This window comes from Chelon labrosus, assembly GCF_963514085.1.
Source record: "Chelon labrosus genome assembly, chromosome: 23".
Taxonomy (NCBI): domain Eukaryota; kingdom Metazoa; phylum Chordata; class Actinopteri; order Mugiliformes; family Mugilidae; genus Chelon; species Chelon labrosus.
The window spans coordinates 17,599,120-17,622,691 of record NC_140356.1 but is presented as its reverse complement, the minus strand read 5'-3'; the positions used below and the strand labels follow the sequence as shown (position 1 = coordinate 17,622,691).

The 23,572-nt window shown below is 45.1% G+C and overlaps 1 protein-coding gene across 2 annotated transcripts; it reads right to left on the bottom strand.

The window, feature by feature from the left end:
* Nucleotides 1-84: 84 nt before the first annotated feature.
* fgd6 (FYVE, RhoGEF and PH domain containing 6) lies at nucleotides 85-23,374 on the bottom strand. 2 transcript variants are annotated; one of them, XM_084573947.1, is made up of 21 exons: nucleotides 23,166-23,374; nucleotides 19,288-21,310; nucleotides 16,166-16,283; nucleotides 13,702-13,769; nucleotides 13,582-13,612; nucleotides 7,540-7,691; nucleotides 6,686-6,842; nucleotides 6,252-6,339; nucleotides 4,813-4,863; nucleotides 4,663-4,721; nucleotides 4,505-4,576; nucleotides 4,315-4,383; nucleotides 4,141-4,224; nucleotides 3,980-4,059; nucleotides 3,755-3,857; nucleotides 3,517-3,678; nucleotides 3,315-3,417; nucleotides 2,795-2,889; nucleotides 1,926-2,054; nucleotides 1,694-1,842; nucleotides 85-1,585 (listed from the first exon to the last, which is right to left on the bottom strand). In XM_084573947.1, exons 1-21 carry the CDS (start codon nucleotides 23,296-23,298, stop codon nucleotides 1,543-1,545), a joined length of 3,969 nt encoding a protein of 1,322 aa, XP_084430073.1. In that variant the 5' UTR covers nucleotides 23,299-23,374; the 3' UTR covers nucleotides 85-1,542. The 2 variants fall into 2 exon arrangements, with proteins under 2 accessions (XP_084430073.1, XP_084430074.1); XM_084573948.1 differs by having other exon boundaries at nucleotides 3,517-3,663.
* Nucleotides 23,375-23,572: the final 198 nt, after the last annotated feature.

The window sequence follows — 23,572 nt, the reverse complement described above, 5'->3', positions numbered from 1 at the left end:
TGGCTTTACACCGTTTGAAGTAAGAAAGCTGGAAATGAATGAATACAGGAGCGCAAGATATATATTTATATATATTTTATTAAAAACTGTTGCCTGACAGTTTAGAAATGACGTTTATAAGAGACTCTAACTCTGATAGAGCTGATGTTTACAAATGTTAATGTACAATCAGGGAGAAATACATGCTCGGTCGCTCCAGACGTGAATCTTCATTAACAGGCGGTTGCAGATTTATCCTCACTGGGATCTGAATGAGGGGTACATGAAGCTCTACGGCAACTTATTTATTCCTTCACTAAAAAAAAAAAGCAGGATTTAAATTGATCCGACTGTGAAATCAACACATTTGCCACAACGGGGTTTTGCAGCTCGGCAAAACTAAAAAAAAAAGACAAAAGTACAAATTTAAAAGTAGAAATTCTGAGTACCCTGACCAGAAAGTGAGTAGTCATTCAAACTGGATGCTTAAATTTGTCCTATACTGTGAAGATTTCCCAACAAAGCACCTATATTATTGCAGCTGATCTCAAAACAGGAGATTTAAAAGGCACGACGTCTGCAAAGGCAAACTGTTCAATTCAAAATGTCTTTCCTTTTTTTTTTAAGCATTTTCTTAGAAATATAGTTCATGCACAGTGTTCTCTCGTAAAAAAAAAAACATTTTCTATAAAAAGTTTTGATGGAAACCTCCCTAACAAACCTCGACTCCCAAAATAAGTGGCAGCCTGCGCTTTTCAAACAATAAATCTTCCTATTTTTTTTTATAAATATTAGCTCTCGGCCTCGATATAAAAAAAGGTTTGTTCTTTCACATCCATATACACAGTATGACCCTTTAACCATTGCTAATGTGGCTAAACAGGCAAAACAAATACACTTTGTATTTAAAAAAATATCTACAATAATTGTGACATTTCCAGTTGTCTCCAGGATGTTATTTTTTAAAAATTTTAAAACCAGGACTATGAAATATTAAAATCTCTAAACCAGAGAGATGCATCTAAAAGAGCAGAACTTCCTGTTTGCTTGTTGAAGAGTTTCACAGTAAAATCCCACCTTGTTACGTTATTAAACTCCCCATAGACATCCATGACAATTAACATCCATAATTTACTATCGTGTTTTTGTATATTTAGTTTCAAACAGAAGTGATTCCTTCACCCGACGGCATTTTAATTTCGTTTTCCCAGACTTCAGACTTCCAAGGATTTCCGAGGGCTTTAAGCGACACAGACACAAACTGTTTGGTCTCACTTCCGCGCACGTGCTTCTGGACTTGACATTTGAACCCACAGCTGCGACTCACTCTCGTCGGTGGCAAAGGAAAAAAATACGTTTAGAGAAGCGGAACCCGGTTCTTTGAGGGGGCAAAGCAGCCCGGGGCTTCCGCGTTCAGTTTGCGCCAGGGTTTGTGTTTTAAAGGAGACAGTCCACCTGGAGTCCTTCCTGAGCCGGTGACCCCTGACCCCTACGACCAATCGGGGGGCGGGCGTTTGTAAGTCGTCTATCAAATGACTCCGAGGCTGTGATACGACTTGGGGATTACTGTTCAAGAATCATGGCCTCTTGGAAGGCTTCGATCCATCTGAGGGAAACAACAGAGACGATGAGCTACTACTGAAAATAAAACAGTCACAAAATCCACCAAAAACTATTTATTTACAGACGTTTCCTGTGATTTAAAGCGACATACCTCTGTGCTGTGGGGATGTCGTCGGCTTTAAAGATGTAAAACAGTGTATTTTTGTGATACAGCTTGAACTGCAGCTTCTGGGCCGGCCCGTTCTTCTCCTCCCTCAGGAAGAAACCCAGCAAGGGTTGGCTCTCCAGCGCCGCCACATCCTAAACAGACCAAAAAGAATTACTAAACGTGAAGGTGGAAAAAAAGCTGGGAAAAAAAACATCAGCTCGTGCGGCACGAGTACCTCGCTGGCGGCGTAGGTGTACAGGACTTTATTCTTGATGACGAACCACAGCCTCTTCCACTGCTTCTTGTTGCCCTTTGACCTGTTTAAGTAGCCGCTCATGGAGGAGTTCTCGGTGTTGGCAGACACCTGGGAAAACAGCATGAGAAAAATAAATACACACATCATACACGAACATGTACGGTACACAGCTGAGTGCATGTAAAAAGTATTCACTCTGTTGGATGTTTAATTCCTTTATAAATGGAATTATAGTCAATATAATTAGGCTTTTTTGAATTGGCATGATACTGCCACCTCCATGCTTGGTGCTGGAAATGATGTGTTTGGTGTCTGACAAACAAAGCATCTAGTCTGAGGGACATTTGTACTTGTGCGCTCGTCGGTCTGGCTCGCTCTGTAAATACGCCTTCCAAACACTAGTCGGCGCTGTGTCTTTTTTGTCACTCAGGTTAATTTTTCTTTCTACTTCCTGCTTCACTTTCAACAACGGCGCCTGAAACTTTCCCTGAAATTTCGCAGAAGACGAGTCAAATACAAATATTTGTAACCTTGCCTCAATGTGTTCCATCTTTATTGATCCAAAACAATCAGTCTGAAAACTGTGGAGATGGAGAAGCAGCCGGAAATACTAAAGCGGAAACACGCTACTACCAAGTGGACCAATCACGGCTCTTGTGGTCTGTTGTTGCTGCAGCTACAGTGTCAAATTGACGCAGAAACCGCCTATTAGTTGCTTGGAGTGATCTTTTGTTTTCACGGTGTAACTGTAGCCAGGAAAACTGATTTACCAGCGACTGTGAGAGTGAGTTAGTGAGTGATATCAACTTTTCGTAGGCGCTGTATGAGCAAATGTTCCTGCTCCTCACCTCTTTTAGTGCAGCAGGAATCTTCTTCTGTTTTCTCGTGAAGGAGAACGCTCCAGATTTGATGGGAGAAACTGATGTGGAGGCACAGCGGTCACCTAAAATATAAAAAAAAATGAATTAAACACAAATAGAACAAAACTAGACTAGAGAGTAAGACCATACTGTAAGTATTCAGAACATTTGTTGTTGTTAATATCAAAAAAATACTACAAAAACATCTTGTTCAGTTCAACTAAACACATAGATCTTTAATAACATATGTATAGTTTAATCTTAAAATTCAAATGGATAAAACTCTACATTATCTGGGGGACTATTTTCAGCGGCAGATTAATCCACATCTGGAGCTCTAATCTGAAGCTGCGTTTTTAATAGCTTTAGGACAGCTGATGAAGCTTTGGATCCATATTTAGAAATATTTATTACTAAGAGTGAATTAATTATGTCTGCTGATCTTTTCATTTGGTTTATTCATTATACGAGATCCTTAGCGCTGCTTGGTTTTCAGGAAATCACTCACTATTCTCCTGCAGCTTCTCGAAGCACTGATCACACACGCGAGCTGGTTGGTTCTTCAAGTACTCCAGGTAGTACTTATTGGTCGAGCACGCCTGACACACCACCTGTCAGACACACAAACACACACACACACACACGTAGCTTGAGATGAGAATGTGGTTATTTAAATATCATAACGAGGGAGTGATTAAAGTGCTACAGACCTTCCCACAGGCGCGACAGTGATGCCTCCTCCAGGTGAGCGTGAACTCACAGGTGCAGATCATGCACATGGTGGCCCTCAGGTCTGGGATCCAGATGGGGGCTTTTGAACCTAGCGGGGCCCCGCTGTCGACGACACCCTCCGCCGCCTGGGTGGAGAGACACTGAAGGTTGATATTGACGGGGTGAAATAACTCTTAAAAGCACTGGACACGCATCCCTAAAGATTCACGGCTTTACCTCTTCTTGACTCCGGCTCGAAATGAAGGTTATCTTCTTCTTCGTGTAGTCGTCTATGGCCTTGGCGATGGCCTCCAGCCACTCGTCTCTCTCTGTGGCCGAGCTGCAAGCACAACGTAACTCTCAGCGAAAAACAACAACAACAACTGCTAAAGGTGTTTTCTAAAAGGTAAACGGCGGATAACGAGCAACATGTGATGGTGTAGTCGAAGAGCGAGGGCTGACCTGGCGGAGAGGATGAAAGAGCGTTCGACACTTTCGATGTTCAGCTCGTTCTGGTAGGCCTCCTGGCTGGGCTTACTCACCTAGAGGACACAGCAGAAACACATATATATATACAGATATACAGATAGATAGATAGATAGATAGATGTGTTCGTCTCTTACCTTCATCCCAGCCAGAGACAGGACACTGTTGAGTTTATATTGCGCAGACTGGACCGGAGTGGTGTACATTAGTGCATCGTTAAACTGGACAAACAAAAAGATCACGTTTAAAGAGACTGTGATAACTGTGACTGCAGATTAAAATTGTTGTGAACTCGTCGTCTTCTTGCTCACCAGAAAAAACATCCGTGGCTGCATGACTTTCCTAGACAGTTTCATGAGAGTTCCCTCCTTCAGAAACACCTGCAAGCACCAACACGTCTGCTTTAAACCGCTTTATTTGCGATTATCACGTTTGGTTGATAACAGGAGGCGCATGTTTTTACAGGTTAATTCTGTCGGCAGCAAGTTTAGCGACACGTACCCTGCCCGGCTGAACGATCTCATGATGCCCGTTGAGGCTGTACTGAATCTGCATCAGCTTCTGAAAGTTATCCTGCAAAAATACAACAACGACACAAAAGGTGAGCAGAAAAAGAGGCGACGCGACTTCAGAGCATACGACTTTAACTTTAACCTTACCCCTTGTTTCATTATGTCGTTAGCATGGTTGGCCACTTCCTTCACGATGCCGAGTGCAGCTGCACGGAGGGCAGAGATAAAACATCAGCGTTCGGCAAAAAACAAAAACGATAAGACACTAAGGAGGAGGAGGACTGCTCGTTATCTAACCTTGTGTGTCTTTGTAATCCTCCGAGTCTTCAGGGAGGTTCTTCAGATAATCTGGAGGAGAGCAAAGAGGGTTGAATTAATATTGAAATGGAAAGGTGGAGAGCGTACGGAGCCGCGTGGCACAGAGATGAAAGAAAGAAAGAAGAAGTTTTTAAATAAAGATAAAAAGATAAAAAGAATGACGCCATGATCAATTTATTATGTAGAACAAAAACACTGACACCCATTAAGGACATTTAGTACAACTTTTATAAATTTATATCATATGTTTTCCGTTGCAAAATAAAAAATCTTCATGTTTAGTGTGGAGGCAGCCTTAAAATACACTTGCCAAAAGATTAGGAACACTACTAACAACGAATGCATTCTAATATAACAGTCGTGTATTAAATCTTCTAAGCAGGGGTGTCAAACATACGGCCCAGGGGCCAAAACCGGCCCACCTGAGAGTCCAATCTGGCCTGCGAGATGAATTTGCCATATTTAACTTGTAGTGGACGGGGTTTGGAGCCTATCCCAGCTGGGCGGGGGGCAGGTAACAGGTGTCTATCACAGGTCAGTGCTCTTTCGCTATGAAAGTATTTGCTGATCCTAACTTGTCCACTAGGGGTCGCACTGTTTTAGTAAGAGCTGCGTACATAACCGGACACTGGGACTCAGAACTAAACTCTCCAGATGCTAACAGTGAGCAGCAATTGTACTTATTTTTCTTAAGACATTTCAGGTTGTTGATTTTCATAGTGTTATTTTGCTTTTATGCTCCTGGTCCGGCCCCCTAGAGATCAGATGGGCTGTACGTGGCCCCTGAACTAAAATGAGTTTGACAACCTTGTTCTAAAGCATCTTAAACGTTATAATGTTTATGTTGAAACGGTGTCAGAAAAGGTGGTAATTCAACTTTATGAAGGATTTTGCAGGATGTCGTCTGTGGTGCAGTCAAACTAGATTAAATTAAAGACTGGAGTGTTTCTGTTATTTAGCGTAGCCCACTGATTTAGATAGATAGATGCTTTATTTATCCCCGAGGGAAATACTATTCAATAGTACTACAAACCACAGCCTCCAAAATGAAAACCCAGCTCAATCAACATCTCTCTCGGTTATTTTAAACAAATGCTGAACAACGTAACTTTCACGAAGCTAAGATTTAGTGCAGGACTCTTATATTAGAGGGTTTTGACTCGTGTACCTAATGAACCATCAAGTTTGTGTCAGTGTGATTCTCCACTCGGTGGCAGTGTACAGCCAAACACGCAGAGGAAGATTAAAACAGTGTAGCGTGGCTTCGGCCCAAGTTTCATTCTCGTGCTGCCAATAACAGAGCGCCGTGATTCAATAAAGCCTCGAGCAGCAGCAGCAGCAGCAGCAGCAGCAGCAGCGTGCGGAGAGCAAACCAGAACGAGGAGCGAATGTGGGATGGGGAGGAGGGGTGTTGGTACCTGTGAGCAGCAGCTGGTACTGAGGGATTCTCTGCACTGGTTTCAGCAGGTAGTGTTTCAGAGCCAGGCTGGCGCACCTTGGACTCATCTGAGACAAAACAAACACACAGAGAAATGCAACTCTGGAGTGTTTAAAATCTAAAAACAAGTTTGATTCCAGCCCGTGCCTTTCTCTCGCCGCCCAACTTCCTGTCTCTCACTGTTCACTTACATCTATCCAATAAAAGGCACAAAAAAAAACAACTTATAAATGTAAAACAGTCTTTGTTTAAGAGGTCTTAAATCCTCAGAGTAGTGTGGACACTTGGCGTAAACATAGCAAAGACATAAACTTAAGATCTTGTTGGACAGAGTAAAACTGTCCATCATTCTCTGTGAAAACACATGTAAGTAATGTCCTTCCTAAACTTAAAACGACCGCCTCCGAGCTCTACCTCGAACTCTCGGACGACGGCAGCGAACGCCGGGTTTTTCCTGCACTGCTCGTCCAGCAGAGCCACGTTGTTGTCGAACTGGCGGATGTAGGTGGAGTACATCTTCAGGTAGGGGCCCTTCTGGACGAATATGTCCGACAGTCTCTGGTGGTCGCTCCTGTAACCGAAACAAAAAAACAAGTTCCCTTCAGTCTGCGAACCAGGTCAGGAGTCAGCATGAGTGGTTAAGTAGTAAATTATGATTATATCCAACCACCAGCGGAGTACTTTTACTTTTCATGGTGTTTCCAATCAAACTACTGTTTTCTAACGTTGCATACTACTCTGATTTTGGACGATTTGCATAGGTGGACAACGGACCAGTCAGAAGGCCAACGGAAAGGCTTTGTGTTTGTGAAAGTAGATGAAGCATTTTTAAAGAAATGAGGGATTCTGCTCACAGGTGTAAATCAGAAACAGGCTCCAGCTTGTACTACCCTGGCTACTGATTGGTTTAGGATGGATTTTAAGATGTTATTGTTTCCCCTTTTTTTTAACAACAGAGAGTTAGCGCGCTGCCTGAGGTGCTCAGACTCACCAAACCACTTCTTATTTTAATTAAATTTCCTCAGTACGCCCTTATATTCTCCAGATTCTACATTGTTATTTTCTAAAAAATGAGTAAAGCTTTATTTTGAACGCCTTATAAGTGACCTACATAATACGCAGACACTGCAGGCGTGTTTATAACTGATTATACATACCCATGACTTCATTCTGAGCAATGAAGGCGCTGAAAAAAAAAACTTTACTGCCGAAGCTACATGAGATACGTGCGGTAATGATAACACAGTAAAACGATAAAATGAAAATACCAGTGCGCCACCCGGTCCTCCAGCTCTCTCAGCAGGTCCCGGTTGAGCTGGTACAGCTGAGGCAGGTAGTACAGGATCTGGCTGAGGATCCGCTCGTCCACCACCGGCTTCCCGTTCTGACGGGTTGCCTTGGCAACAGCATCCCGAAAGTCCTGCAAAGAGACGCGCAAAGTTGACATTAACACACAGACACACACAGACACACACACAGGGTGTAGCAGAGGGTGTCACGTGACATGGCAGCTGAACAGGAACACCTGGTTATCACCTCATAAACTGACCCCCTCCACCTCCACCCTTCCCCTCCGCACGTATTTCGTGACACACAAACACACACACACACACACGGGGAGCTGAGTCAGCACTCTGCGCCTCGTCCAGTGGGCCAACACACACATCCACCTGGAAGGAAGCAGGGAGGCCACGCAGGATCCCAACGTCCTGGTTGACTAGAGATATCCCTCTCTCTCTCTGTCTCATATCCACGGCTCGTATGTACAGTAACTTTAATTATTAGGTAACGAGCGTGAGTTCATCTGGCCATAAACAAAACATAAGAAATAAAAAAAATACCCAATTAAATTATTTTTTTCAACGTTTATTTTTAATCTTGTGTCTTAATTAATCAGATAATTAAATGATTATATATCCTGTCTATTCAATATTTAATACAAACCAATATTTTGTCACATGGATTTAGAAAATAAAATAGAAAATATCAAACTCAGTTGCCAAAACATTAGGTACACTAGTGAAAACAAATTTTATACTACCTTATAGTATAAAAATCAGTTATAATGTTCAGTTTATGTTAAAACAGCCTCAGAAAGGTGGTGATTCAACTGGATGATCATTTAGGACTAACTTATTTTAGTTCGGGGGCCACGTACGCTAGCCTGGTCGTTACCATCCTACGTTTCCGCCCGAAATTTGATTTCGGTCTGCACGTTATTCTGGCCAAACTGCCCTTCTACGGTTCGCGTGTAACCGCGCCAATCAGCGAACAGTTGAGTGATGACGCGGAACTCGCCTGCCGAGTTGCTTGTAGTCCAGCGAAGCTTGTAGTTCAACAGCATAGCAACAATGGCGACGGAGGAAGAGACGCTAGAAGCCATCCGCGAAGTTGTCTCAACTCTCGAGAGCATCACGGAATTAAAACCAGAACAAGAGGCTTGTCTTGTCAATTTTATAAACGGCAAGGACGTCGTAGCTCTCCTTCCAACTGGCTTTGGGAAAAGTTTGATTTATTTAACTGGAAGCGGAAGTGGTAAGCGTTAAGAGCCTGAACTCCGGCGCACAATATACGTCATTACCAAACGTTGCTGATTGGTTAAGGGAACTCCAATGATTTTAAACCTCAAAATAAGCATCCGCCCATTACGGAGACAGATTCCTATTACATTGGGCCAGACTAACGTGTCAGACCGAAATCAAATTTCGGGCGGAAGTACGTAGGATGGTAACGACCAGGCTACACGTACGGCCCAATTTGATCTCAATCGGGGCCGGACCGGTAAGATAACAGCACAATAACCTGTAAATAACTCCATATGTTTTAGTGCAAAGAAGTTCAAGTAAATTAGGAGAATGTTTGTCCTGGGTCTCAGTGTTGTGTTCTGTCCACTTCTCTGACTAAAACATACGGAAAAAAATCTGGAGTTGTCGTTATTTTCTTTGAAAAAGTCACTTCAAATTCATGCTGAAGGCCTGATCAGTCCTAGCCTGGTCGTCACCATCCTACGTTTCCGCCCGATATTTGATTTCGGTCTGGCATGTTAGTCTGGCCCAATGTAATAGGAATCTGTCTCCGTAATGGGCGGATGCTTATTTTGAGGTTTAAAATCATTGGAGTTCCCTTAACCAATCAGCAACGTTTGGTAATGACGTATATTGTGCGCCGGAGTTCAGGCTCTTACGCTTACCACTTCCGCTTCCAGTTAAATAAATCAAACTTTTCCCAAAGCCAGTTGGAAGGAGAGCTACGACGTCCTTGCCGTTTATAAAACCGACAAGACAAGCCTCTTGTTCTGGTTTTAATTCCGTGATGCTCTCGAGAGTTGAGACAACTTCACGGATGGCTTCTAGCGTCTCTTCCTCCGTCGCCATTGCTGCTATGCTGTTGAACTACAAGCTTCGCTGGACTACAAGCAACTCGGGCATGCGAGTTCCGCGTCATCGCTCAACTGTTCGCTGATTGGCGCGGTTACACGCGAACCGCGGAAGTGCAATTGGGCCAGACTCCGTGCGAGACCGAAATCACATTTCGGGCGGAAACGTAGGATGGTAACGACCAGGCTACATCAGACCCTCTGGCGTGCTGCTTTTTGCCAGCGGGCCGTATGTTTGACACCTGCGATTTAGGAGGGTGTAGTTTGTGGTGCTGTTAAACTGGATTGAATTAAACACTTAAGCCTAGCCCGCTGACTACGACGGGATGGTCAAAATAATAGAAACACAAACGACAGCTTCCAGGATGAAAACTCAGTTGAATCAACAGCTCTCTGTTATTTTAACTAATGTGGAACACCTCAACCTTCATGACGAGAAGATTTAGTCCAGGACTGTTTTATTAGGATGCATTATTTTCCACTAATGTACCTAATGATCTGGCAAGTGAGTGTATATTGTTCTTGATGCAGTTTACTTCACGACACAAGGGGGAAAGTGTCCAGACTTCTTTAGTGCGACAGGTAAACTGACAAACCAAGAGTTTAAAATGCAACAAAAACATGCAAAGCTCAACTGAAAGGGGGCCGAGAAAAACTCCAACATGTCAGCAGGATGACTCGCCACAAGTATGCAGCACCGAGTCACAAACCCACGCACCCACCTGCACACAAACCGCACACACACACACGCACACATACATAAATGCACACAGAGAGGGATTATTTGAGGCATGTGCGTGTCTAGGAGGTCGTCTCTGTGGCCCGAGGAAGCAGCTGCTGCACGGCCAGGCCGTCCGCGGACAGAGAAGAATGCGATCTGACCTCTTTTCTTGGACAGAGCTGCACGCCCCCCCCCCCCCCCCCCCCCCGTCGCACCACAGGACGAGGTTTTCTACTAATCCTGCGGGCGGTTTCGCTAAAAGCCGCGTCTGTCTGAGGCGGCCAGACAGGTGGACCCTCGGAGTGGGTCTTCTAAACTCTCTCACCTGGGATCCCCCCCCCCCCCCCCGAGGACACGCCTGCTACAGACTGTCCTTGGGACGTACATAAACAAAGGCGCAGCTTCCCTCTCGAATTAAAAAAAGACTATCGATTTTTCAGCAACACTTTTAAGAATCTTGGCCAACAAAAATGCGATTGAGGAACAGTTTATGCTGCAAGAAAGAGCTCGATATATCTAGTATATTAAGATTAAACTACACTGAATAAACCTAAATCTTGCAAGTTCTGACTTTAGAAGCCACAATTAAGTGTTTGCCTGCACATCTCTGATTAAAACCAAACAGAAACCAGACGTCAATCAGTCACATGGTTCCCCTTAGTCCCACTTTTCATTCAAATCAGAGATGTATGCAACATGATGAGCCGTTATACCCTTCAAATCTAAATCACGAGCAGCCGAGCACATGTACCGCAGACTTGTAGTGGTCGGGGAATGTTTGTGAATTATATATTTAGCTTTTTTATTAAAGGAACCGTATGTAGGATTGTGGCCAAAACTGGTACTGCAATCACTTTCAAAATACTGTAGAACGGTGTATCCCCTCCCCCTCCCCCCTGACTCGAGGTTGCCAGCAGGAACGTAGGCTGCTACAAGGAGCTTCCAATGGCAAGTGACGAGTCCTACACAGTAAGTTTTTTTTTCTGTTAATAAAGTTTATGCTTCATGAGAGATGTTTTGCGAAGTAATTATGTAGCCTATCGCAAAAATTTACTAATGGCGATTAGCCAAATATTTCGTAAAGATGTACTGTAATACCACGTTTCAGTCGGAACATAGATTGTTTTCATACCCTGCTAGTGGTGCGATATAAAGCTTTTTATGAACGCATTTAGCACGGGCGACCATGGAAAATCCACCGTCTATATGTACGGAAGCACGGGGCTTTTAGCCTATACCAACAAACATGGTAGAATATAGCATCCAGAAGTCGAGGGTCAATTCCATTCCTTTGTCACGACGTACTTCGGATTCATAACGAGGTCTTTTAGGTTTAGTAACGTTATACGTGTTTTATCCGACACGTTCGTAGCTGCAGCTGTGGTAACTAGAGCAGAGCTGGCAACCCGGAAGACGAAACTCTACTGACTTCGTGATTGGTCGATAGCTGGAGGGTGGCGCCTCAGACCAAAACACAACATGACAACATCAACATCAGTTGAGGGCTGCAACTTTCACTTTTAAATGACAACATCCTGGCCGGACCACTGTTGTCAGCGATATAAGTATTTGAAATGAACATGATTTCTTCATGTCTAGTGACATATCAGGGCCATTTTATGATTAATTGAAATACATTTCTTACATACGGTTCCTTTAAAGAGAAACGTCATTTACGTACTTCTAGACTTCGCTAAAGACATAATGGAAGTACATGGACTTGTGAAGTTGTCAGATGAGTCAGGATACACGTCGCTTAAAGAGCTGAAGCAACTGATTAACTGGTGGCTACTTTGATTACTGGAGCAATAGACGCAATTGGAGATTAATCTCACTAGAGAGCAAAGGTCGGGATAATTCAACCTCTGCTATATTGATTTCAACTACTCGTTTGTAAACCCACCTTCAAGCTTAAAGGAACCGTATGTAAGAAATGTATTTCAATTAATCATAAAATGGCCCTGATATGTCACTAGACATGAAGAAATCATGTTCATTTCAAATACTTATATCACTGACAACAGTGGTCCGGCCAGGATATTGTCATTTAAAAGTGAAAGTTGCAGCCCTCAACTGATGTTGATGTTGTCATGTTGTGTTTTGGCCTGAGGCGCCACCCTCCACATTTCGACCAATCACGAAGTCAGTAGAGTTTCGTCTTCCGGGTTGCCAGCTCTGCTCTAGTTACCGCAGCTGCAGCTACAAACGTGTCGGATAAAACAAATATAACGTTACGAAACCTAAAAGACCTCGTTATGAATCCGAACTACGTCGTGACAAAGTCCGAAATAAAACAAGGATTTGTACAGGAGATGCCTTTGAAAGATGGAGACGGCTGAAAACGGAGAAGAATTTGAAGACAGACGCCAACGTTGCTAATCTTCTCCTGGCTAACTTACTTGTACATAATGTAAATGGACATTTAAAATATTCACGACAGTCGAATAAAGTTATGCATGTTCGTGCAAAGTAACGTTACGTTAGCGCATACAGAGGAGGTGGGTCATCGAATTGAAAAGGTAAGGAATTGTTTGGGAAATAAAAACGTCGATTCGTCATTGCTAACATTAGCATTAGCATTATGAGCCCGTTTCTCTGTCATTATGCTGAAACGCCGAGGAAAACAACATTAGCACGTCGATTACGGCAATGTGAAACGTAATTGAGACGTGTTGAGCAGCCTAACGTTACCTCGGTAACCTGGCAACCTCGAGTCAGGGGGGAGGTTGGAGGGGATACACCGTTCTACAGTATTTTGAAAGTGATTGCAGTACCAGTTTTGGCCAGTTTTGGCCACAATCCTACATACTGTTCCTTTAATCGAAAACAAAACTTGATTTATGAAATAGCCCCATAAATCAGTATGCATACGTAACATGGTGAAGTTCGCTACACCAGATCCAAAACCAAAACTCCTTATCTAACAGGAGACGAGTTAATAAACACTCCCTTGAGAGTTTCTCAATGATGGGACGGATTCATTCACATCCTTGTTCCTTGTGGCCGTGCATTTAGACCAAAAACCCTCCAACACAGCAACTTTAAAACCCTCGGCTGCGGAGTTACACCATTATTTGACTCTTAATTAAAGACAACGGCAGCCAAAAGCAAATTAATTCACGTCCACAATGAAGAATAATGTACCAAACCTTCAGTATCATTTATTACGCTATGCGCTCTCAGGGAAACACTCCTTTAATAAAAGATACTTACTATGTGAAGCAGCTTCAGGACGTCCACAAACCTGACAGAAGAGCAGAAAGACATCAAGTCAAGTCAGCTGTTTAAACACTGACATCACGTGCTACCCGGTTCACCTCGAAGCCCACTCACACTTTCTCCGAGCTCATGATTTCCTGAGCGATGTGCACCACCTTCTTCCTCTTCATCTCGTCCTCCTGCTGAGAGGGCACAAACAAACACACACACACAAACAAACATGTCAGACGACGACGCTGCAAAAGATGCAAAAAAAAAACCCACAGCGGCTCGGTTCGGCGTTCGCTCACAGGCTCACTGCAAATCACCATGATCGCCGTCACCAGCGTCTAAAAAACCATCGGGGGTTTCTTTTAAACGGCGGCTCAATGGGGCCTGAAAGCAGAGCGGCGGTCTGTTCCCGTCTCCCCGTCTCTTTGTGACGGTGTGTGTTGTTGAATGGTAATAGGGCGGTCTCTCAGCGGCTTAATTTGGACAGTGGCCTTGGCCTCCGCTTGACAGAAATGTCCTACTGGTCCTATCGGAGCCTGTGTTTGTGATACCCCGGAGCTTTGAGAGGCATCGGGACACAGGTGCTGACAGTATCACGGAGAGGGTCACGGGGCAGGACGGGGGGGGAAAGAAAGAAACAAAACTCTTTCAGCCGTTGAGGGAGCTATTCTTGAACCCGTGGGCCCTTCTGTGTTTGCTCACACCCCCTCCCCGTTTCAGCACACACCCACTTCTGGAAAGCTGTGACGGGCAACAAACACACTTGGCAGCACGTGTGCACGCAGTCTCCTGTGGCTGCGGCGACAGCTTAGTCACCGTCAGAGATATGAGTCGTCCATTGTGACCTGCGAATACTCAGGATACAAGTAGATCTGGGAATTCACACTCACGACCTAGTTACAAATCTGTGAATGAAAGTGGACGCCTTAAACCTTCATATTCTACATCATAATTTGATATAAATGCAGTCTACTGCTCATGGATCAGCTAGAAGACAGTTAGCATCCAATTTTGGGAGGTCGTGAATAGACCTTAGTCTCTAAAACACTAGTAAGAACCAATCAATCTGAGAGAGGAGGCTGTAAAAGCTGACAAGCCGTAACAGTTGTGTACTGAAGGATAACCGCGGTTCTTATCTCCCGTCGATGTGGCTACCGTGGTTCTCTGGGTCGTGCTAGCTTTGCGCCGTCCGCCTCCGATTGCTCAGATTTAGGGAAAAGGAGGAGGAGGAGGAGTTGCCAGACCGACATCAAAGTATTTTCCTTGCAACAAAGGCAGACTGTGATGTTTACCCCGTGTCTGGAACCAAAAGGTTGCGCTTGAACACGGCGTAAAGACCACAGCCAAGAACTATCTGGTACATATGTTCTGCACCTGCATGAGAGGGAAAATAGCCGGCGATAGGGATCTGACCGGCGCTAACCAGGAGTGCAGGACACTCTAGATGCCTTAAACGCTCACTGGCGACATGACACTGGAAAATGGCCTTTGAACATTTATTTCAAGTCTGAATGAAGATACAGACAGTATTAAAGCATTCAAGGCTAGTTTTAAAACGTATAAACTAGTGCTGTCAAAAGGGAACGCAACAACTTTTAACACCGCTAACTTGTTGGACATGCAATTAGCAGACACGTGCCGTGGAATGACCCTCTGTTAGTCTGGGGGAATCGGGAAGAAATAAAGACTCGTTGGGGCGGAAACGAATCAAGAAGAGAGTCTTTTGAAAGTTCTGCTCCAAAGCCTCTCGACAAAACCGTATTTTTTCAGCATGCAGCAGCTTTGAGGTAATTCTGGAGAATATTCCGGACAGTTCTGGTGCATAAATGAAGCATATTTGTCCACTAAAGTGTTAAAAATTGAACATATCCTTATTTCTTTCATGTGGATTCTTAATTTGTCCGTGTAAAGTGGCATTAAATGTTAAGTACTTAAACCTAGAGCCTGAGCCAGTCTGCACAGTTACGTTTAATAACTGGATATATAGATAAAGGACCAAAACACAAGAGAGTAGAAAGTGGAACAACTTTTTATCTAAATCTTGTGTGAGCAACGTTAAAATTTGAGCGTAACCAGGCCAGGGGTAGCAGATAATCACGTCATAGCGAGATGAACAAAGTCACAAGCTCCGCGTTAGGAAGGCGCAACATGGACGTTAAAGAGAAGAGGGAGGGAAAAAGGGGAGACGAACGTTTACTGAGCAGCGGTGGGAAAACAACTTGGATGGAAAAACCGGTGGCTAAAGCGTGGAGAGAGAGAGAGAGAGAGGATGAAGCAGATAAAATCCTTTTCTTCTGGGAGTCTCTCACCCTTTCTGGCGAGGAGAGTTATCAAATCTGAGCTAATGTAGATTTAGTAACAGGTTATTTCTAGCTGCAAAGACTCAACCGCTGCGGAAGAACATGAGAACGTTTCACCAGATGTTTATTATAATAAGTAAACTCACGTGGAAGCTGAAGGTATGACAACAACAGAAATGTAATAAGGTTTTCAGGTCAAGCAGTAACTGGTAAATGTTTCCGTTTCAGTGTCACATCTAATTACTTTATTGCCCGAAAGTGAGTCAGTGATGTGAAATCCCTGGTACCTGTCTGTCTGCTTCATCCAGGTGCTCCTTGCTGGAGGTGGAGCTGTCATCCTCTTCATCTGAACTGTGGATCTCCTCTTCCTCCGAGTGGACGTCCTGCCTCAGCCAGCCGCCGCTGCTGCTCGACAAAAACACACACACAGAGAGAGAGAGAGACCGCACGTTCAGCACAAACAACGGTCAAGGCTAAAAACGGGACACGTAGCAGAATTTAGCTTTCTTCTTCTTCTTCTTTACGAGGAATGTTTGAATCCGTGAAAGAGGAGCGGGACAGGGCGGCTGGAGGAACCTCCCTGGATAAATAAAGATTAAAGAAGCCTTGTGCAATGTATGGGGGGGGGGGACAATCTTTACTCGCGGACGCGCCTGAGTCAGTGTATTCGGGGGTTTTACAACGGAAAATGTTGATGATTACACTTTGACAACGTGTTAGCGGGGAGGCTGAGGGGAGTTTCAAAGTCCCTGGACTGGACAAGACACAAACCGAAAAATAAAACAACCGCTACCGTTAAATAAAGGAACAAAGGAGAAACTAAACAGTGGACGCGTGACAGATGGAGCGGTCGGGGAGTCTAGTGGAAGAGCAGGAATTAAAACAAATATAAAACTAACTGTATAACTGCTCTAGTTCATTTACAAGCGAAGATTTTGAAGGTTATTTTAAGCGCGATTCACAAAAAAACACCCACAACTGCAACCTGATAGCTGCTGAGCGACTGACGTGTTCACGTACTCACCGTGCGTACGTTTATTTGCATACTGATTTACTTTTAATTTAAAATCTATGTGTTTTTATTTCTACCTGCGTGGGCCGGCAGCAAAACAAAACACTCTCGGCTCTTCCCACAAACACAGCTCGGTCCGCCAAGACGGTGCAAGCAAGCAGCGACACGCGCTCACGTCTTACTAATGTTTTGATTTGGCTCTACCGAGTCGCTTCTGTAGATTTAAGCTGTCTGATATCAAAGGATGAACTAAGACTAAGGGTTAGGAGGAATTAATTTTGTCTGGAGGCTCTGGGGTCGATGGTTGAGACTGGATACTGGATGGGAAACATGGTGGATCTCTAAAAAACAAAAAAACAAACCTCACATTTCCTTTCACTTCCTGGTTTTTCTCACTCTTTTACCTAAAATCTCAAATTCACTCCGGCTCTTCCTCAGCTCCCCGTATGCTTTCTCAGCAGCTCTACTGGGTCAGGCACAGAGCGCCACTTGTTTACAGCCCCGGGGGCTACTTACATAAACTTGAACGGGCTCAGATGCCTGGGAAACACTACAGATTCACTCGCTCTCTTCTTTCTTTCTTTCTTTCTCCTCTCCGACACACACACACACAAACGCCCGGCCAACTGCTCTGCATACCAGACAGAATTAAGAAGCAGAGCACATCTTAATTGTTTCAGCGGCTGGTTTGTGCGCGTCGGCGTCGGGCCGGCGTGGCCCCTGACCTCGTCGCTGGTCGCGTCCCGGCCCGAGCAGAGGAAATAGGAAAAAGGAAACATGCCCGAGCCAATTAATTATTAATAGATAGTCACCAGCAATTCTGAAATGAATTCAGGTTATTTATAAAGAGCTAAATGCTAAATGTTAGCTGCTGCTACCTTATTAAAGCTTCTTTTAGCCGGCTGTTTTGGGTTTTCTCCAGCCAAAGCGAACGCCGGCTCCCAAAATAAATTTCTAAAGCGATATTATGCCACACGATATGTTAAAGACACAATTAAACGGGTCAGTTTCAAATGCGTACAGCTGCCTTTTCTAATTTCTGGCTCTGCAAAACTGTTATTTACAATTTATCCATATTTTATATCGTTTATTCTAACTTATCTAATTATTAGAGGTCAAAATATATAATCCACCGACATTAAAGTGCTTTTTCTTTTCCCTACAAGACAGAATATATATTAAAACATATATTTGGCCATGATCCAGTTCTTCGGCGTCATAAAGCGAAGTTAGAAACCTGCTGGAGGAGCTTTAGCTGCTGATATTCCCACACTAAATCATGCCACATATCTTGAATTAATTACTGAATTAATTTTATTCAGCGCACACAGTCAAATTAAAGTTCTCCTCAGATATTGTAATTCTCCTAGCTTGCTTCAAGCTTTTCCCGTAGTTGTAAAGAAGTAAAAAAAGATAATTTTCCGGCCGTTTGCTCAGAGTGAAAACAAACCTCGGGGCCGATGTTCTCACAGAAGAAACAGGGGAGAAAAGTGGAGCGGTGAGGTTAAGGAGAGGCTAAACCCGGTGCGAGGGCGGGCGGGCGGGCGGGCGGGCCGAGGAGGAGGAGGAGGAGGAGGAGGAGGAGGCTGGTGGTTGCTGGAGGTTTATTTTCCCTGTTCTAGAGAGCTGTGTGGCTGTTTCTGCGATTCTCAGACATTTCCTGCCCTGGCCACTGGAAATAACCCACAGGAAAACAGGCCGACCTGCTGCACATCAATGCTCTATTCAAATTCAAACGCCCGCCCGGCTCAAAGGCCAGACTTCCCACTTCACCTGCGCAACCTGTCGCACGCTCTGCGGTTCCCACACTCGGCTGCGGGGTCACCTGCGATCACAGGGCTGCAGCAGTTAGAGTTAAACTGGATCTCAGCCTACGTCAACCACCGGGGCTCTTTTTTCTCACATACACAAACACAAGCGCGCCATTGTTGCTGGGTTTTAAAAAAAGGTCTTTCTCTGTTTTCGACCTCGACAGGACATGTTCTCAGGGGTTTTTCTGGCGGGTGAGCTGCTGTATCGCTTCAGAAAGACGATGACAGGATAAGTGCGGACGGACAAAAACTATTTGGCTAATTGAGAAAACTCAACACTTGCTTTGTCTGTTCACTAAAAGTCACGGTGAAGTGAACATTTGTGGGTTTCAGATTACTCTTTTTCTGGGAAATTGCACGGGACAAGAAGCTACTCAATTAATAATTAAAATAAGAACAGATGTGTGTTTTTTTTCTCCAAACTCTGGTAGTAGTTAGCGAGTTACTTAAAACTTGTTGCACTGTCTTCCCCTGCAGCTGTAACACCTAAATTTCCCCCCCAAGGATCAATAAAGTCTAATCTCATCGTATAAATAATCCTAAAAATGATCATTAGTTGCAATATGCTTTGAGTAAAGTACCGCACCTCTCGTACTCGTGGTCCTGGCATCTGTGGTAGGGATCCTGCACCTCGTAGATGTCCGAATCGTCCGCGTCCGGGTCGTGCGGCCAGCCCAGCCTCCCGCTGTGAAACGGCAGGTTCATATACTCCGGGATCTCCTCGTACAGCGGCACGTTCTCGTACTCCACCGATTCCTCGCCGCAGATGTCGGCGGTGTCCCCGATGCAGCTCTTGGGCCGCTCCAGGCTCCTCTCACCCCGGAGTGATTCCACGCTGGTGCAGTCCAGGGACTGCCCTCCCTTGGCCAGCAGCTTTGGCAGCATCTTCACCGACAGCCGGAGCTCCAGCAGCTTCCGGAAGGAGAGGCTCCTCTTTTGAGAGCCGTGCCGGGTCGCCAGGTCGGCTGCGGAGAAGGACTGAGCCCTCTGCTTCCCCCCCAGCGCCGGGGCTCGGCTTTTTGGCGGCACGCTGCTCCTCGTGGGGATCTGCCGACTGAAAAACGTCACGCAGGGTCGCGTGAAGCGCCAGGCTGTTTTCTCCTGAGGGGGCGCAGGCAGCTCCCGCATGGGCGTGTTGGCGTGCGGAGGCGCAGGAGGGCAGATGGGGAGCGGAGGAGGCGCAGGCAGGCTGTGCCGCTGCGGTTTCCTTGGCGGAGCCCTCGGTGACTCCTGCTGATCCTCGGCGGAGAAAGCTCTCCTGGGCTGACAGCCGAGTTTGATCTGTTTGGGGAGGCTGTGGGTGATCGGGTACCGCTCAAAGTCGCCGTAGCCGTCCTCTTCGTCCTCCTGCACCCCTCGGCCCTCGCCCTCCTTCCTGTGGCTCGATGAGTCGGGCTGTGAGAGCAGGACTAAGGAGTGTGAGGTGTTTTTGTTAAGAGAGTGGGGCGTGTGGACCGTCCTGTGGAGGCGCGGGGAGAGGGACGTCTGTCGGGGAGGCGGCACGGGCGCGTCCACCTCATCATCTTGTAAACCTGAGTCTCGTCGGGGTGAAGGGTCTTCACACGTGTCCTGTCCGAGCTCCTCACTCTCTGACGTGACGGACAGACCAGCTGGTTTCCCCTCGGATTCCTGCTCCTCCACCGCCGGCTCCTGAGCACCGCCACCACCCTCCATGCCGTCCTGCCTCACCAACGCCGGTTTCTTGAATTTACGCGGCTGCGGGACCGGGAGAGGCTTACTGGGAGCGGCAGGGACCGGCATATCAGGGAGCAACCTGGTGGGAGACGCTTTGCTGGTAGGATGGCTGTTTTCTACTTGGACGTGTTCCGCTGAAGACTGAAGCAGAGCGACGCCTGAAAAGACAATGATGCTGCCTGCAACATCACAGGCTGACTTTGAGTCTGTTAAATCTGTGTGAACTTTTACATGAAGATCAGAACTTTCCTGGTGTTTCACCCTCTCTGAATCTTTCTCCTTCTGCTCCTCAGTCCTCTGGGCCTCTTTGTTCACCAGTCCCCTATCTAGATGTTTCTGTCTTTGAGGTTTATCCCTGGGCTTCCTGATAATCCGTCCACCTTCACCCTTATCTGCTCCCTCCTCTCCGTTTTCTCCTTTTTCTTTCGGCCGCTTCTCCGTAAATCCCTCTGTGGTAATCCCATTCTGCATCGGCTCTTTGTGCAAATTGCCCCCAATCTCGGTCGCACTTCCGTTTTCCAGCGGCTCGCACTGGGGGCAGTCCTGGAGGCTGCAGGAGCAGGTGGGAATGATGTAATCCGACTCACGTCTGCCGGTGTCCGATAAAATCCCATTTTTGGAGTTGAGAAGGGCGAGGCTATCCGCTAAAGCCTCCTGCTGTTCCTGAGATAGGGTCAGGGCCGCTTCGGCGGGTTTGGGGGGCGGGGGCGAAACAGGCGGAGAGGAGGCCGCGGATTTGGGGATGCACGGTTTGGGCGCGACGGCCGGCTTCTCCCTCTTGAGGGTCGCCGGGGAGGGCTGGGAGGCGGCCGACGTCGGCGAAAGACGACCCGGTTTAGGGGCGATGGGCGGGGGGGAGGGTTTGGTGGTGGCAGGGAGTTTAGGTTTGGGAGCTAACGGAGGCTTCTTCACACCTGCACGTAAAAACAAAAAAATATATAAAGAAAAAAGAGGGAGGAGATTTAGAGACAAGTAACATTTACTCACACACTTCCTTTAAAATGAATCAGGCACAGAAACGCATGCTTCATCCTTGCCTCCTCAAATATAAGCAGAGACAGCTGCAAGCCAGGGTTGAAGCTCAGGTCAACGGGTTAATTTAGGAGTCAGAGGGTAAGACATGAGGATTGGAGTAACGTCTAAAGTACATTCAGACGTCACAATTAGTCGTCCAAGTCTTCTTCTTCTTCTTGTTCCCTGCTACCCTTTCATTTATTACTATTTAACTGATAATTGACATATGACTTGTTTTACTTCGTTCGCCGGATTACTGGATTATTCAATTCAGACTCCCAATTACATTTGTGCCCTTTTTCCTTCCCTGTTCTTGAAAGAGCGTGGTATGTGTGGTATGCCCGGTTCAAAACCGTTTCAACAACAACAACAACACAAACATTGTGTTGTAGATAAGATGATGTGATTATTTTCTGTTTTCTCGGTGCAATTTCACTTTCTAAATAACTAACCATACACTTATTTTTCCCCCAGTCTTCCTAGCAGTTTGAACCCACGCACTGCTCGGTTCAAAATAATGCACATGTCACTTTCGTGCCATGTTTTTGGCGTCATACCTGAGTCAGACTAGTTTTATTATGTATTTCCCCCCCACAGGAATTACAATTATATTTCAAACTGATGACACATTTTGAATCACACAAGGAAACTACCTGGTTGAATAAAGATTAAATAATAAAAAAAAAAACTAATAAAAAGCTGAGAATTTAGATTGTAGACCATATTTTCCACTCTACTGGCCGACACCACGAGAAGTGGAGTCATCGAGCGGATGTTTCCAAAAAGGCCGAGCACCGAAAAAACCGCTCTGCCCCCCGAGTCCACGCTGCAGATGCAGCCTCGCTCAAAACTCCCGTTCAAAAAACGACTAAATATAAACTCGCTCGGGTTATAAACAAAACCGCGTCAACAACAGGAGAAAGTAACGTTTGTTCCTTACAACTAAGACTCACTCTTCAATTCGGGACACGTGTTTTATTAGAAAACTTCAACTTTATCCCAACTAACATAAAAAAGATCATTGAGGATAGCGGAGCTAAGCAAAAAACATGGAAAACTTAAAAATACTAATACTTAGCGTCTTTATCTATAAGCCGAATTTGCCAATACATCCTATCTCGCTATTTGTGATATTGAATTATGTGCACGGAGGCGTGTAGATAAGAAAAAAACGAATATATCTAAAATTTCCAGATTTTTGAGCGGAATCTGGCCTAGGGTTTGGCCGTGAAAGGCAACGCCAGGTAACTGTGCTAAAGTTTAAAAAAAAAAAAAGTTTTGCCATTTGCCGAATAGTAGTCACCGAAGGCGCCCAGACGAAATAAACTATTTAACATTATGTGTAAACGTTGCAGCTTGTTATTAAGTCCGACTTGCTGCATCAACAGCAGGACAGATGTTTTAAGACAAAGGATTTAACCCCGTCCAGCTGCAACAGAGGCTGTAATAACAAACAGAAAGGGCATTTCTGATTGAGAGTTACGATTGTGTTTTCAGAAAGCACTAAAAATAGACGTCAGGACCGTTCATTTTTATATCTTTTTGAAAGCTGTTATTAAGAAAAACTGTAATTAACTGTGGCTGGGTAAAAATAGAGTGGATGCTATCGACCGTTACAACGCCGAAGTCGCTGTTTTCTTTCTCATTTTCTGCGAATAAACTCATAAAGCACTTATATTTGGCGTTTGTTAACCGTACCAGCCGTTTGCACAGCATGATTTGGCTGAGTTAAGTTAGCTCCCCCACGAAACAAACCTGTGCTCATGACTCCCGACTGGCTCCTTTCTCCATGAGTAAAAATTACTTTCAATGGAATTGCGAGAAAATCTGCGTTTTTTCCTCCCTCGATGCCATTGTCAGTTGGGAAAACACTTCGGGGAGAAAACATGCGGATCCATCGCTGTTGTTCTTTATCTCCACAGCGGATGCAACGATAAAGACTTCACGCCTGTTACTTTTCCCATTTTTTCGAAGTTTTCAGCCACGGTCCTTTTCCCAACAGATTGATCCAAAGCCGGACACAAAAAACACCACACTTCCGGTTGCTGACATTAAAAATAAATTTATTGTTGAGGAAGATCTGTTTAAGTTATTTGACTTTAACATGAAACGCGTATATGAGCAATGATGTATCTTTGATTGTATGATTTCCGCAAATAATA

Coding starts and splice junctions, on each gene's coding strand:
- fgd6 (XM_084573947.1), bottom strand. CDS start 23,298: ATGTTTTCTCCCCGAAGTGTTTTCCCAACTGACAATGGCATCGAGGGA. Junction 4,225..4,314: donor AGCCACGGATGTTTTTTCTG/GTGAGCAAGAAG, acceptor TTGTTTGTCCAG/TTTAACGATGCACTAATGTA. Junction 2,055..2,794: donor TTCCTGCTGCACTAAAAGAG/GTGAGGAGCAGG, acceptor CTGTTTTCCCAG/GTGTCTGCCAACACCGAGAA.